This window comes from Astatotilapia calliptera, chromosome 9, assembly GCF_964374335.1.
Source record: "Astatotilapia calliptera chromosome 9, fAstCal68.1, whole genome shotgun sequence".
NCBI lineage: Eukaryota > Metazoa > Chordata > Actinopteri > Cichliformes > Cichlidae > Astatotilapia > Astatotilapia calliptera.
The window spans coordinates 13240275-13257322 of record NC_137430.1 but is presented as its reverse complement, the minus strand read 5'-3'; the positions used below and the strand labels follow the sequence as shown (position 1 = coordinate 13257322).

General features: G+C 38.4%; 1 protein-coding gene across 1 annotated transcript; it reads left to right on the top strand.

The window, feature by feature from the left end:
• Positions 1 to 5775: 5775 nt before the first annotated feature.
• LOC145430920 (homeobox protein NANOG-like) lies at positions 5776 to 8192 on the top strand. Its single transcript, XM_080305956.1, has 4 exons — positions 5776 to 7083; positions 7305 to 7525; positions 7616 to 7699; positions 7839 to 8192. Exons 1-4 carry the CDS (start codon positions 7056 to 7058, stop codon positions 8163 to 8165), a joined length of 660 nt encoding a protein of 219 aa, XP_080162082.1. The 5' UTR covers positions 5776 to 7055; the 3' UTR covers positions 8166 to 8192.
• Positions 8193 to 17048: the final 8856 nt, after the last annotated feature.

The window sequence follows — 17048 nt, the reverse complement described above, 5'->3', positions numbered from 1 at the left end:
AATTATATCATTAATAAACTGATGATAAATAACATAGAATTAGGATAATAAACCAAACCTACTTTTTAGCCTTTTTATTAAATACTCTTAAATTTAAAGGCTTGACTGACCTCAGAACTCTACACATAATTTATAAAGCAACAAACAAATCTTTGACCCACAACATTTAGGACTTGATCAGGGCTTGTGTGGAACCTTCTTTAAATCTCAGTGATTCACCGAGATAGAAAACAATTTGAAAGAGTGAGTGGTGAATCAAAGAGAAGAAATTAAATAAACTTAATGCAAACTGCACAAAAGAATGTAAAACTCAGCGATACATCCAGTGAGCAGCACTTCTCTGAGCGAAACGAGCTTCTTGATGTCAGAGGTCAAAGGAGATAGACCAGATGACTTCATGCTGATAGGAAGGCAGCAGAAACTAAAAATAACCACTCATTTAAAGCAAACTATACAGAAGACCATCTCTGAGAACACAACATGTCAGAATTTGAAGCACATGGGCTAGAAGCAGCAGAAGACCACACTGGCTACAATAGCTGTCAGCTAAGAACAGCAAACTGAGGAAACAGACTCACAAATATTAGACAATAAGAGATTGGAGAAATGTTTCCTGGTCTGATGAGTCTCCATTTCTGCTGTGACATTCTGGGTCAGAGGCTAAACACAAGATTTTACTACTTGTAAAGTGTAACATGCATGCACTTTTTAACATCCTATCAAATATTGTAAATTATGATGTTGGAGACTCAATGAAAGCAAAACAAAAATGCAGACAGTATTTAATCATAGAAAAGTCATCACTTGTTGGAAGAAAATGGATGGCACTGACTGCAACATTTACAATAAATATAAAAAGTTGACTTTATCAGTTTCCTACTCGAGCCTTCATCTGCCCCACCAACTCTGGGGAAAAGAAGGGAAAAAAGATGTACATTACATGTTAATGTTTTTCTTATTGTTTTATTTTAACTGAGATTCACTGAGTCTTATCAAAACAGCCTCTGTTTTATATTTAAATGGAAAGAAGATAAAATCTACAAGAAATAAAACAGTTAAACAGGATAAAACATGTGTGTAGCTTCCATGTTGAAAAACTGCAGATGAGTTTTAAGTCTTTTAAATCTTTGTGAAAACCACCAGCATGTGGTTTGGCAAGACCAAGATTGAATAATAATAATGGATTACATTTATAATGTGCTTTTCAGGACCCCTCAAAGCGCTTTACAATACCACTATTCATTCACTACAGTTGTAGCCATGGCTGCCATATCGCGCCATCGGCCCCTCTGTCCATCACCAGTAAGCGGTAGGTGAAGTGTGTTGCCCAAGGACACAACAACCGAGACTGTCCGAGCCGGCAACCTTCCGATTACAAGACGAACACCCAACTCTTGAGCCACGATCACTCACGATGGAAGAAATCTTCATCTGAAGCTTTGCTGAACATAAGGATTTCTCTCAGGTCATCACGATTCGGCCTTTATCCTGATCAAGTTCTAAATGTTTTGGCCAAAGATTTGTTTGTTGCTTTATAAATTATGTGTAGAGTTCTGAGGTCAACAAAATCTTTAAATTTAAGAGTATTTAATAAAAAGGCTAAAAAGTAAGTAGATTTTAATTTTGAGATTGGACTCTCACTTTGGACTCTCACTGCCAAGCACTGTTTTAATATATAAATATATTAAAACAGTGCTTGGCAGTACACACAAGTTTTATAAAAGTGAGAGACATCTGAAGAGAGTTCTTAGGGGACACACTCGTCACAAAAGCGTACTCTGACCTGGAAGTCTTGGTTGAATTCATTGACAACCAGTTGCAGTACTCTGGTAGCTTCACGCGTACTGATGGATATATGCTAAATGCAGAGAACATTGACTACGCGTGAGGAAAGAGGATGTGCACTTGGTGTTGACTGAGCTGGATCCCTGAGGGGTGGCATTGAGGCACACAAGACGTCTCAGGCGAAGGCGAACTATTTTTCAAAAGGGCTGAACTTCATCTGGCACCTGTACTCCTACGGCAAACTTAAACCATATGGCATCTCAATCAATGAGAGTGTTGATGGTTTGTCGAGAAAAATAATCTGTCTTAATGCATACACAACAAATAGTAATCTGAAAGTGATCGGGGGGTGTTACGTAGAAGCGGTGCAGCGGTGTAGAGTTGCCAGAGGTGATCTTGGAACTGAAAATGGCCATGTTATAGGCTTTCAGTGTTTCCTTGTGCCCGTGGCTCCTTACGACACCTTTGAGAGTTACCTGGAGGGAGGAAGTACTTCCAATGAAAGAATTGAATACTGGTGGCATTTTCTTCACAGCCAGTGTCTGGAGTTCTGGTTATTCTTATTTGCAGACATCAGAGACAATGGGTACTTTGATGGTGGGTTTCCGGACAAAAACCTTCAGTTTGTTTTGCATGGGTCTTATCCGGGTGAGCTAATAAATTATGTTTTCTTGCATGTATGGATGCATGCGTTTGTGAGTGAGAGATAAAGGGAATGGAGGAAGTGATAGAGAGGGAGTAGAAAAGGTATAGTGAGTGATGAGATGTGGACCAGATTGAGGGAATGGAGAGACTTGCAGGAAGAAAGAGACAAGAGAGGGAGAAGAGGTGGAGAGCAGCAGGGAGTAAATGAAATGAAAATTGTGTAAATACTATGATTTAGGCTTAAGAAATCAGCTACATTAAAGAACAGTGTAACAACCAAGACTAGAGAAAGATCTGTGTTCAAGATGTTGACGTGGCATATGTAAACTTCTTATCTATAATATTAACTCTTTACAATAAACGCTATCCCCTGGTGAATAAAGCAAAGAAAACTGAAAACATGGCTAACAAACGCATGTAAGAAAAAGAATCTGTTATACAAGAACAAACTTATAAAAGGTATAAGATAAATTCATAATAATTATGAGAACGAGTAAAATAAATTACTACAGTAAACTTTTAGATAAAAAAAAATATGAAAAGCGTGGACAGTACTAAATGATATTGTAAATAAAGGAACTAAAAGATTGGAATATCCCAATAACTTTCAAACACAAAATACACTGATCAGTGACATAAAACAATTTGCAAATGGTTTTAATGACTTTTTTTCTTAATGCTGGTCCTGGGTTACCTAAAGAAATTGTAAAAACTGGACACCCTTCTAAAAATAAAACATTAACTATTACTGTAGCAAACTCAGCGGGAGTAGATGAACCAAGCCAATGGTAAAGACTAATGTAAAATATCACAGCATTACAATCACAGTTAGTGTGTGGAACACCTGTACGTATGAAATTAACAAAAGTACATCAATACAAAAAATCATACGATTGTTTAAAAATAATAAATTGCACAGTGGGGCAGCACAACTGACACAGCAACACACACGGGGAAACAAGGAACCAGGAGAAGATCACACCACAACCATAAATGATTAAGAAAGATGAATAAAACTAATATATATATATATATATATATATATATATATATATATATATATATATATATATATATATATATATATATATATATATATATATATATATATATATATATATATATATATATAGGGCTGTTTTAATTTTATGCATTATGTGTTTTATTTCTATATTTTTGCTGTTTTCTGTTATTCTATTGTTTTTAACTTATTTTCTGTACAGCACTTTGTTCCTGTGCTGGGTATTTTAAAGTGCTTCATAAATAAAATTGGATTGGAACTTTGTGTTGACAAGATTGTTAGTTAAACAATTACAAGTCTACAAATCAGTATTGTTTGTATGGACAGCAACTTTTTTAAAAATTTGTTTATTAAGAGATTATACAAACTTATATACGTTGTATTGTATACATCTTACGTGACATATTTTATCAAACATTTCTTTCCCAATCATTTTAACATTTTCTTGTTAAACAAAAGACAAATTAAAATACAAAAAACATCATACCAACACAAGAAGAGAAAATTCAGAAAAGAAAAAAAGAAGAAAAAAAGTGAGTAAATTAGAAAAAATATTAAATAAATAAATTAAATTAAATTAAATGTAAAAAATTAAAATTAAACACTATATAAATACAATTTAAAAAATTAAATTAAATTAAAAAAGAATAGAAGGGGGGGGGGGTAAATCCTATGCCTACCTTAAAAAAAAAAAAAAAAAGAACATTTCAAATTCTTTTCAATCTATTCGGAGGGTGGGTAAATTGCATTGTTCTAAGGAAAAAATTTGAGATATTCCACAAGAATGTCCGGACAGTATTAAGCCATTGCAATGCAGATGGAAGTAAAATACAGCATCTAGCAAGAAGGGAACAAAAAGCTAAGATCTCAGTTTGCTGGGGAGTTACATTAAGAGGGATCTTTGGAACTCCAAATATGGCAATTAAAGGCTCTTCTCAGATCTGACTTCCAAGAACCCCTGACAGTACAGAAAAGAAATCAGTCCAAAATTGGTTCAAACTTGGGCAGAAGAAAAACATATAATAATAATAGATTGGATTTATATAGCGCTTTTCAAGGCACCCAAAGCGCTTTACAATGCCACTATTCATTCACTCACTGGTGGAGGCAGCTACGGTTGTAGCCACAACTGCCCTGGGGCAGACTGACAGAAGCGAGGCTGCCATATCGCGCCATCGTCCCCTCTGGCCAACACCAGTAGGCGGTAGGGTAAAGTGTCTTGCCCAAGGACACAACGACCAGGACAGAGAGCCCGGGGATCGAACCGGCGACCTTCTGGTTACAGATATGCTTCCCAAACCCCCTGAGCCACGGTCGCAAGGGGAGGTGTGACATCTGTCACATTGGTCTATAATTGAAGGAAACTTTAAACTGTATAAGCTGTAGCCTAGCACATGGTGTACTTGAACGCATGATGAGATTCACCTTATCCCACCATGATTCAAACAGTTCAACATCTAATTCATGCTCCCAGGCGGTTCTGATTTTACCTGATGGATTAGATTCGGTCACCATAAGCATACAATATATATTTGATAGAGGTGATTTTTGATTAGGCGTAACAGCCAGAAGGTCAACCCATGATGGATCAGCAGGGAGAATTGGGGAATTTGGAAACAGTGATGAGACACAGTCTAATTTGCAAATAGAGAAGGGGCCTGTAGGACTCACAGGCCGTAGGCTCTTTGCCTTTCTTCAGTAAAACTGAAATAGATGCCTTCGTTAAAGTGGGGGGCAGCCAGCCTTTTCTCAGTGATTCATTATATAGATCAAGAAGGAGAGGGGCTAGCTTGTCTTTAAATTTTTTTAACAACTCAGCTGGAAATCTGTCTGAGCCTGGGGCCTTACCGCTCGCATACACTTGATTGAGCCAAAAACGTCCTCTATTTTAATAGGAGCGTCGAGCTGCAAATTTTTTTTTTTTTTTTTAAAGTGAACATATAAGGAGAAGCGTCCACCAAGTATTTCCTGCCATGGCATCCACGTCACCATGGTAATGGCACAGCCAGATAACAACATGAGATTTCAAAACATATGTACATTTAACGAGTTACTTTTAATGAACCTCAACATAATTACTTTTATAATTCTTTGTTATTTATCAGACTCCTGAATAGTATGAGTTTTGTTTTGCTCAGACTCAGTGTTAACTGATTATAGAAATAACCGAGAACTCAGTTAAATTGATTTTCTAGTTCATTCAGAAGTTGTTCCAAGTTACTTCCACAATAACTTTGTGTCATTTGCACATAATATGACTTCTGTGTCTTTGAAATTACTTCAAATCAAGACATGTTAACACAGAAACCTTTACCCTCATTTATCTCTCATGGCCCTGGTGCCATCTGTCTGCATTGACTTGATAATTAATCAGAGGTAGCAGGGTGTGATACAGGAACTCTAAAAGACACATTAGCGTATGTTTAGTGGTCACTGGCTGAACTGGGTGCGTCTCTAATTCTGAATGAGCCAGAGGAGGCCATATCCATGTGTCCGTGGGTTTATGACGAGCGTTGTTGTGGATCGTTAGCCTTGCTATTGTTTACATCGACTTATGTGGGTGTTTTAGTGTCAGAGACTTTTACAATGTAGAGGTGCATTTCAAAGGTGAAAGCTACCATGTGCTACCTTATAAACTCAGTAATGTTCTCCACATGATCAAAAATATCTTAATTATGTAAGTCATTAGTTGTATGTAATATTGGTATAATTTTGCTTATTTTAAAACATTTTCAAAGATGCTGAGTTCAATTGGTGTAATTTCAGTTGCCACTTTTAAACTGTTTCATTTAATAAAGTTAATGAAGACAAAACGAGTGGTCAGTGGTCATCGTGATATTCAGTGTCAGACTTTTTTAATGGTTTGTCAGAGTTTGAAAAACTTGTTTTGACCTTAAAAAGCTGCTTTGGGGGTTTACACAAAGGTGCAACTGAACGCCTGGAGATCAAATTAGTGTGAGGATGCATTTGAAAAATGATCTATGTGAGTGGAAAGAACTTTCCACTCACATAGACACTTTCCACTTAATCTTGCTTTCACTCACCCACTGACTGAACAACCCAAAGAACAACCAAATGAAAGACCCACTGAACAACCTACTGAACAACGCACTGAACGACCCATTGAACGACCCATTGAACGACCCACCGAACTGAATTTGGTGTTGAATTTTTTTTTTTTTTTGCTAATTTAAGAGCAGTTAAAACAGACACTAAAGTAATGGGTAAGAGGTTAAATTGAAAGTAAAACAGTAATTTTAGGCATTACATTTTTGAGATTTTATAAAGTGTGAGGTGGAAGGATTTGGTAAAGCTCATTTGTACGGCTGCTTTCTAACTGTACTTTCTGTTTTCAGACCTCAGAAACAGCATTTTAAAGAAATTTAAATGATGCCAGTTGGTTGAAACTTGGTAGGGTAAAGCGACTCACAAAGGAAGAAGCTCAACTCCCCACAATCCTGCCCACACCCACAAACCTCCTTAAAAGCCCAGAATTGCTCTTAAATCAGCCTTAGGATACACAGCACTATCCTGCTTGGTTTGGAGCCCTTTCATCAGAGATACTTTTTCCAGCTTTCCTGCTTTAATCACTGGGACTTCAAAGATGGAACATGGGATGCACTTTTCTCCAGGTATGTACTCAGCATTGTTGCCTGGTGAGCTACATGAACAGAGTTGGCTAATCTCTAAGACAACTTGCAAAAATACTCTTTCACTCTGTGTTGTAAGTCCTGATGGCAGAAGTCACTCTTGGTTCTGAATAATGTATAAATATCCCACTTTTTTTCTGGGAAACTTTTGTGTTTCAGACTCAGCAATTTACTTTTTAAAAACTTTTTTTCTGCTGTCTCAGAAGAGAAACAAGATTTTGCTGTCCCAAGAAGCCAGGATGGCAACATCACTGCCACTCTGCACCCTCCCAGCACTGCTCCAGAGAAACCTAAAGGAAAGGCCCGGGTGGTGTTCACAGAGAGACAGTTGAATATTCTTGTCCATCACTTTAATTTGAAACATTACTATGAGCCAAGGGAGATGAAACAGTTGGCAGAGATGACAGGACTGACCTACAAACAGGTGAGTGTTTTTCAACTTACTACAACATAAGAAATTGAATTTTGGGTCCATTGTACTCATTAAATGTTTTCTGTTTTCTTCTATCTTTAGGTAAAAACTTGGTTTCAAAACAAACGGAGTAAGTTTAGGAGGAGTTCACATTCTCAGTATGTGAATCAGGATGTCCCACTTCATGTAAGTATCTCCTATTATTAAACAGAATTGTTTCTGATTCTGTCATTATCTGGGGAATTGACTGTATTTAAAAAAGTGTAATGCCAATAATTTAAAACAACTATTCTCGTTTTACTGACAGTCCCCTTGTCCCCTTCAGTTTCAGGGAGAGAGACAGCCCCCGTTCAGGGAGCGGTACACCCAGCACCAGGTAAATTCAATGAGACTGGGTGCAAATAATCAGGCCCACTTTTCTCATGCTGTGGGCAATTCTGCGGCTGGACCTCAATGGACCCTCCCCGACTCCCCTCAGATGTTTGGCTGGTCAATGCCACCAGGCAACGGGCATCACGAATACGACACAGCTGTTCAAAACCCAGCAAAAATGTCCAATATGATCGAAGCAATGGGAAGAGCTGTGAGTACTCAGACTGTTCTCATTGAACACAACATGGATAAGATCTTGGAGAAGCTCACGGCTCTTTAACAAGAAATTGACAGACCTGGTGACGAGTGACAGACATTTAGACTGTGAAATTGGAGGCACCAAACCCAAACATCGTCTCTCCCCTGCATACCGATGTCCCTGGAAAGCCCATCAAGACCTTTTTTTTTTTTTACTGTTACTGTTTTAGAGTTCCTTTTTTTCCTCTTGTCCCTGATGTACGAATTTTCACTGTCTTTTTGTCTTTTTGGTTTCTTCCTGGTGCGGCTACATCCGCAGCCCCAGGACACAGGAATTTCATTGCATGTTGTACTTTGTATGACTGTGTATTTGACTAATAAAATTTGATTTGAACACCAGTTCAGCACTGAATGGAATATAAACAACCCAGGACTTTTTGTTTTATTAATTTTATTGTCTTCATGTAGCTCAACATAGTCTCAGATTTGATCGCTTTCAGTAAAGGGGGAGGGGGGTATTCAATATCCAATGGATTTTAGAAATATTAGAATTCAGTAGGCTCCGGCTACTGTAAATAGTCAAAATAGCCAAAACACATACTGGGATATCAGAGAAAACACCATCAGAAATTCTGCATATAAGATTAAGAGATGAATTCATCAAAATGTGTTTTGTTTCATTTTGTTGTATTTGTTGTAAAAAATATTGTACATGAAGAAAATTCTCTTCCTTGTGTGTGAGAAACTGTAAATAAAATATTAGTTTCACCCATTCAAACTGAACTTTCTACATGTCTCCAAACCTTCTGTCAGAGACTGAACATCCCCATATGGAAAAGAAATAGTAAAAACTTATATGTGATTTACTCATGAAAGTGGCCACTTTCTCATTACTTTCATATATTGTTTTAGTAAGTATCCAAAACATACAAGTTTCATTATCAAATTTTTCAAGGGATCTTATATCTGTTTTCACTCTTATATGCTTTTCATACAAGTTTCACACAAGACAGATCCAAACTTTATAAGATTTATATATATCTTTTCCATATGGGTCCAAATGTTTTAGAGACTTTAAACCTCTATCTTTCCATGTTAACTTGAGCTACAATCCTCTATATTCACAATCAAAGTATGAGACAGATAATCTAAAGAATCTGGAGCTTTCAAATGGACAAAAAGATTTTTCCAGGAATACCTCAAATAACAACCCTACCTCAGACTTCATTTTAAGAAACCTGAGACGATACAGTGGAAAGTTTTTGCCTCTGTGATTATCTTCCTAAGACTCTAAACGTTGGGTTTTATTTTAATTGTTAACAAGTCTGATGCTGATTACTTGGTAAAGCTCCAAAAACATTTTATTGTCACCTTTTCTACTCTCTGCTCTGTGACTACAGAGTCTTGAAATGAAACGTGCAATGTTATTAAATCTTCCCCTTACTGAACACCTGAAGTCAGCTCATTTAAAGTGTAGGATGCTCCTGATGGCCATGTATGTTTGTACCAGGGCTGTGTTGGGATCTGTCAAGGAATGTTACGATGGGGCATGGTGGCTGGAGGTTGCCAGGTTCTTGCTCACAGTGCCACCATGATCATGACTGGGAAGCGTACCAGAAACCAGGCGCCTTGCAGCAGGAGCACAGTGGTGTCCAGCAGAGCCTGAGTGGAGCTGTCAGAACAGCTAAGCTGCAGGAATGAAAAATCAAGTCAATAAATGAGCAGCACTGAGTCTAATAATCCATGTAATGTTGTCTTTGAGAGTTTCTGAAAAGCATTATGACATAAGGTGTTTTTCAATGTCCTGAATTTGAGCAATGAAATACAAGAGGCATACAGATTAATGAATGCATCATTAACTGAGTGAATGTGGATTGATATTGTACATTCAGCTAAGTAATTTCAAAGACACAGAAGTCATATTGTTTGCAGATGACACAAAGTTATTGTGGAAGTAACTTGGAACAACTTCTAAATGAACTACCAAAAAACTAAGAAATTGAAGACTTGGTTTTTCTATAATCAATTAACACTGAATCTGAGCAAACAAAACTCATACTATTCAGGAGTCTGATGATAAATAACATAGAATTAAAATAAATTATCTGAAAGGACAAACTTCTTCCGGTGATAATAAATCACAAACCATCATGGTCATTATCAGAATCAGAATCAGAATACTTTATTGATCCCTGGGGGAAATTATTTTTTGTTACAGTGCTCCATTTTAAACCAACATTAAGACAAGACAGACAATACGCTAACTAAGAATAGTACAATATATACATATATATACATACATACATACATAAGTCACTTATAAATAAATAGTTGGAAAAATTATGAATATATCGATAACCTGTAAAACACACACAAAGTGTAATAGGGATCATAAATAAAACCACATCAACAGAACCACCAAATCCACTTTTTATTAAATACTCTTAAATTTAAAGACTTGACTGACCGCAGAACCCTACACATTATTTATAAAGCAACAAACAAATCTTTGTCCCACAACATTTAGAACTTGATCAGGATAAAGACCAAATCATGACGACCTGAGAGAAATCCTTATGTTCAGCAAAGCTTCAGATGAGGATTTCTTCCACCTTGGTCTTGCCAAACCACATGCTGGTGGTTTTCACAAAGATTTAAAAGACTTCCATGTCATCTGCAGTTTTCAACATGGGAGCTACACACATGTTTTATCCTGTTTTACAGGTTTATTTCTTGTAGATTTTATTTTCTTGCCATTTAAATATAAAACATAGGCTGTTTTGACAAGACTCAGTGAATCTCAGTTAAAGTAAAAAAAAGAAAGAAAGAATTAACATGTAATGTACGTCTGTTTTTGCTTTTTTCCTCAGAGTTGGTGCAGTAGATCAAGGCTCATGCAGGAGACTGATAAAGTCAACTTTATATATGTTGGAAATGTTTCAGTCAGTGCCATTCATTTTCTTCCAACAAATGACGACATTTCTAGGATTAAATACTGGCTCTAACATTATAATCTACAATATTTGATAGGATGTTAAAAAGTGCATGCATGTTACACTTTACAAGTCGTGAAATCTTGTGTTTAGCCTCTGACCCAGAATGTCACAGCAGAAATGCAGACTCGTCAGACCAGGAAACATTTCTCCAATCTCTTATTGTCTAATATTTGTGAGTCTGTTTCCTCAGTTTGCTGTTCTTAGCTGACAGCTGTTGTAGCCAGTGTGGTCTTCTGCTGCTTCTAGCCCATGTGCTTCAAATTCTGACATGTTGTGCTCTCAGTGATGGTCTTCTGTATAGTTTGCTTTTAATGAGTGGTTATGTTTAGTCACTCCTGCTTTCCTATCAGCATGAACTGGTCTGGTCTTGTTGCTCTGACCTCTGACATCAAGAAGCTTGTTTCATCCAGAGAAGTGCTGCTCACTGGATGTATCGCTGAGTTTTACATTCTTTTGTGCAGTTTGCATTAAGTTTATTTAATTTCTTCTCTTTGATTCACCACTCACTCTTTCAAATTGTTTTCTATCTCGGTGAATCAATGAGATTTAAAGAAGGTTCCACACAAGCATGCCCTGATCAAGTCCTAAATGTTGTAGGTCAAAGATTTGTTTGTTGCTTTATAAATTATGTGTAGAGTTCTGAGGTCAACCAAGTCTTTAAATTTAAGAGTATTTAATAAAAAGTGGGTTTGGTGGTTCTGTTGAAGTGGTTTTATTTATGATCCTAAGTCTGTTATTTATCATCAGTTTATCAATGATAGAATTTGTACATCTCCCAAATAGCAGAGTTTTGTTTTGCTCGTATCCAGTGTTAGTTCATTATAGAACTTTGTATCATCTGCAAACAATATGACTTCTGTGTCTTTGCAGTTACTTCAAATTAAGACATGTCAACACAAACACCTTTACCCTCACTTATCTCTCATGGCCCTGGTGCCATCTGTCTGCATTGACTTGATAATTAATCAGAGGTAGCAGGGTGTGATACAGGAACTCTAAAAGACACATTAGCGTATGTTTAGTGGTCACTGGGTGAACTGGGTGCGTCTCTAATTCTGAATGAGCCAGAGGAGGCCAGATGCATGTGTCTGTGGGTTTATGACAAGCGTTGATGTGGATCGTTAACCTTGGTATTGTTGACATTGACTTATGTGGGTGTTTTAGTGTCAGAGACTTTTACAATGTAGAGGTGCTTTTCAAAAAGGTGAAAGCTACCATTTACTATCTTATAAACTCCAAATGACCTCCACATGATCAAAAATATCTAAATTAGAGGTTTAATTCATTATTTGTATGTAATATTGGTATAATTTGGCTTATTTTAAAACATTTTAAACATCAGGTTTCAATACTCACTGAAATAATGCAGAACATATGCAAAAATATATTTAAAGAGCAGCTGTATTTGCTCTGAAACATTTGAAATTATAAACTATGTGCACAAATCTTCTGATAATAGAAAGTAAATTAATCATCGGTGCAAAGATCAAACTGGCTGCTTGTCTGAAACAACCAGAGCAGGAATTTAAATCAAAATCATCTAACACAGATCTAGTTGACATGAAAGCAGAACAAACTAAACTTTACTCAACTCACCAGTGAGAAATATCCATAAAGATCATGATATACACCAGCTGCAGCTCACAGTCAGCAACTCAACAGGTTTGGCTTTCTTTACAAAATGAGAATTTTTCACATCATATAGTCCATCATGTATTTCAAACACATGAGTAAAGATGTGTTTATTTAATTGATTTAAGCGGATTAAGTATATTAAGTGTTTCATATTTTATAAAGTGTGAGCTGAAAGGATTTGGTAAAGCTCATTTGTATGGCTGCTTTCTAACTGTACTTTCTTTTTTCAGACCTGGGGTCCGTTCTTCGTACCTCGCTTACTACATCCAAGATCAAATCATCGCGCTAACTTTGAGCTCGCTAATCCGGTTCTCCGAACACACCTGTTGTTGACGATTAGTACAGCTGGATGAAGTAATGTGAGATCACTGGGTGGCTTAACAGGGGCTACGCATCGATAGTAGAAACATTGATTGGCAACCCTTTGATTGGTCGGCGAAAATGTCGAAGGAGCGCGTTCGGTATTTTTCGGCAGCAGAGCAAGAACTCCTGATTGAGGGATTTCAGGAGTTTCAGAGTTTAATTAAAATGCAAGGGAACACTGCAAAGGCTGCAAAAGCAAGGAGAGAGGGCTGGCAGAAAGTTGCTGACAAATTAAACTCGTAAGTAATGTAATAATAATGGATTGGATTTATATAGCGCTTTTCAAGGCACCCAAAGCGCTTTACAATACCACTATTCAGTCACTCTCACATTCACACACTGGTGGAGGCAGCTACGGTTGTAGCCACAGCTGCCCTGGGGCAGACTGACAGAAGCCAGGCTGCCATATTGCGCCATCGGCCCCTCTGGCCAACACCAGTAGGCGGTAGGGTAAATTTATTATATTACACTATATTATATTATAGTATATTATAGTATAGTATATTACATTATATCCTCTTTCACATTAGAGCCACGACAGGACCCACTAGAACATGGGAACAAGTAAAAGTGAAATATAAGAATATTCTACAGAATGATAATATTTATCACTTATATTGCTTTTAGTCTCTTGGAAAGAGACCCTGAAATAATCTGTTTGTTTGTTTATAACAGCAACCAAGAAAAGGGCAGAGCAAAAAAAGACAGGTGGTGGGCCTGCACCCCTTCGTCAACAAGTTGGTTAAGTAAATAATACCCTCACGGGAAAATCGATATCTCTCTATGAGCACACTGTCGCACTGAGCTAAAGGATCCTGACTATCCCGCAATATACGCTGAATTCTGAGGACTCTCCTTATCAATCTTGCACCTTCCACAATGGGTGGTTCGCGTATACGGACAGGACATGGCTGCGACAGACTTCCCAAATCCACCTTCGCTTTTATAGCCGTGGTCTCTCATCTTGATTACACGAAGTAATTTACTATTACTACTCTAAAATATGAATTACATCTGAAACAATCAAATACATGAAATAGAATGATTAATAGTACATTTCCCTTTTTTTTAGGAAATGACCTGTATGTATCTGTATGAAATCAATAAAAGGATCAAGTACTGCATTAACTTTAGTTACATTGATAATATTTATTTATGGTAAAACAGTGGTAAAATATCGCTGTTGCTTTCATATAAATGAAGCGGACATACCTGAGTGGCCGCGATCTAATCCTGTTTACGTAAAGTAAGCCTGCTCCCGAGCAGGTTTACGCTTACGGATCTGTTGCTATGACAGCAAATCCCAGATGAGCTTCGGGGAACCGAACGATCCAAGATCACGCGAAATCGTCAACAATCAAATCCAGCTAACTTACTTAGCGAGGTACGAAGAACGGACCCCTGAGAAACAGCATTTTAAAGAAATGTAAATGATGCCAGTTGGTAGAAACTGCCTGACTGCTTGCAAAGTAACCAACAAAAGAAGAAGCGCAAACCTCCACATTCCTGCCCACACCCACAAACCTCCTTAAAAGCCCAGGAGAATCGCTCTTACGTCTGTCAGTCTTAAGTTCCTATCCTGCTTGGTTTGGAGCTCTTTCAGCAGAGATACTTTCTCCAGCTTTCCTGTTTTAATCACTGGGATTTCAAAGATGGAAGATTATGGGATGCACTTTTCTCCAGGTATGTACTCAGCATTGTTGCCTGGTGAGCTAATATGTACAGAGTTGACTAACCTCTAAGACAACTTGCAAAAATGTTCTTTCACTCTGTGTTGCAAGTCCTGATTGCAGAAATAACCATTTCTCCCTCCACAGTTGAACAGAGAGTCCACTTTAAATCCTTTTTGGTTTTAAAGAATCTACAAATATCCGACCACTTTTCCCCCCCCAAGGTTGTGTCAAACTGTTGTGTTTAAGACTCATCTATATAACCTTTGTTAATTTTTCTGTTACAAAGTCAGTTGTGCCAAAACATATCAGCAACTGACCCATGTGGACCATATAGACTTGTGATTACTTCTCTTGTGTCTTTACCCTCACAGACTCGTGGAGTTATGACAGCGGGGTTGAAGGGAGTCTTCCCTTGGAAGAACTCGCTATATGGGCAGAGAGTGCTCTACAAATGGAGATGACCAACAAAACTACTGATACCTCTGAGGCTGTTTCCATCTCAGTCTCAGAGCAGAAACAAGATTTTGATATCCTGATTGTTGCTCTGATATGTATTGTTAATCAGCACCTCAGCCTGACTGGTGGGCCTGTTTGTGCTTAACCCAACTTGCAATGTTGGTTAAAGTTAGCACCTAGTTTTCTTTAGATCTGTTTTCTCAGGATTAATAAATGGATATGGTTAAAAATTTTCCCCTGTGGCTCTGCTTTGTCTGTCCTGACTTAGCCGGGCATTTGACTATTCCACCCAGCATATATATTTCTGGTGTGGGCTTTCCCACCAGACACTGCTTCCACGGCTGATGCTGTTTGTTAGCACCTCATAAGGAGAAGCATGTCCTCACCTCACCAAAAGTGCTCTATGACCACTGGATTTAGATCAGAGCAGAGAGTTGGGGTGAGGGAGTGTTACGTCCCCCCCAAAGGGGTCTAGGCATGCGAGTGAGGGGACCAGTAACAAATTAGTCCAGAACAGTCCAGAACTCCTCAACATAGTGTCCCAAGTGACAGCCAGATGTTTTTTGAGCCATCACATATGGAGAACCCAGCGGATAGCTAGAAGGCCTTACTGAAACACTTTTCAGGCGCTTCTTTGCTAGGTCATGGCGACAGGCATGCTGGTTAGCCAGAGGTGCAGGTTGGAATGGTTGTATCACACCCAATCTGTCACACTGTAGGTCATCTGGACCTGAAAGACTGTCAACAGGTGGCGGATCACAATTAGTCGATTTCTGACAGGGACCAAATGACACCACCGAGCAATTATGCTCCAATTGTCGTCTCGGACTGGCAACTTTGTCCGTTTGTGAACCACGATTGACTCCTTTCAAAGCAGAGCCTTTTTGCTTTGAGTGGGCATTCAAACAGTTAGCAACCAGGTGGCCAGGTTTGTGGCAGAAGAAACAGAGCTGTGTTTTGGCTCTTGAAACCACACCTGTATCAGCTTTGCTAGCTCGTACACTCCTAGCCCTTTAGACTGACTGTTTCTGTTTGTAGGTCTTACAATTTGCTACTTGAAACAGAAAAACACTTTGGTTTTGCCTTGGGACGGGACACAGGTACCTCGCTCCTTGGGTACTGCACAGCTGGCACATTGCTAACCTTCACTGAGGCATCGCGTCGGTCGTGCTCAATAACACTAGTTTTATGGGTGAGGGCAAACTCATCAGCCAGTGCTGCAGCCTGCTGTAATGAGGAAACCTGTTCACTGAGGTATACTGCAATCTGCTTAGAGATACGGTTCTTAAATTCCTCCACCAACATTAATTCACGCATCAACGCCAGGTCAGTAGCTTTGCTGGACACACACCACCGATCAAAAAGCACACTTTTCTTCCTTGCAAAATCTTGGTAGGATTGATCCTGTCCCCTTTTTAATCCCCGGAAACGCTGGCTATAAGCTTCTGAGACTAGCTCATAAGATAGCAGGATGGCACTTTTCAGCTTGTCATAATTCAGACTGTCCTGAGCTGACAATGAGGAACAAACTTCCTGAGCCTTACCTACCAGCTTACATCGTAGCAAAATAGCCCAAGAATCCCGTGGCCAGTGCAAGGCTGCAGCTATATGCTCAAAGGACTCAAAATAACTGTCAACCTCGATGTCGTGAAACACTGGAACCAGACAAATGTTTTTCCCCCACATCAAATGGTGTGTCTGCCTGCCGAATGGAGGCAGTCGGAGGAAGGGAAGCCTGCTGGAGTTCCAACTGTTGCAACTTAACAGCTGTCTCCACCTTTTTCAATTCAACCTCCTTGGCTCTGGCAAGCTCTGCGTCTAAAAGCTTAAGCTCCAACTCCT

Bases quoted from the DNA above. Each gene is read 5' to 3' on its own strand.
- LOC145430920 (XM_080305956.1), top strand. From the start codon at position 7,056: ATGGAACATGGGATGCACTTTTCTCCAG. The intron at 7,084-7,304 runs GTATGTACTCAG...CTGCTGTCTCAG, and splicing joins TGGGATGCACTTTTCTCCAG to AAGAGAAACAAGATTTTGCT. The intron at 7,700-7,838 runs GTAAGTATCTCC...TGTCCCCTTCAG, and splicing joins ATCAGGATGTCCCACTTCAT to TTTCAGGGAGAGAGACAGCC.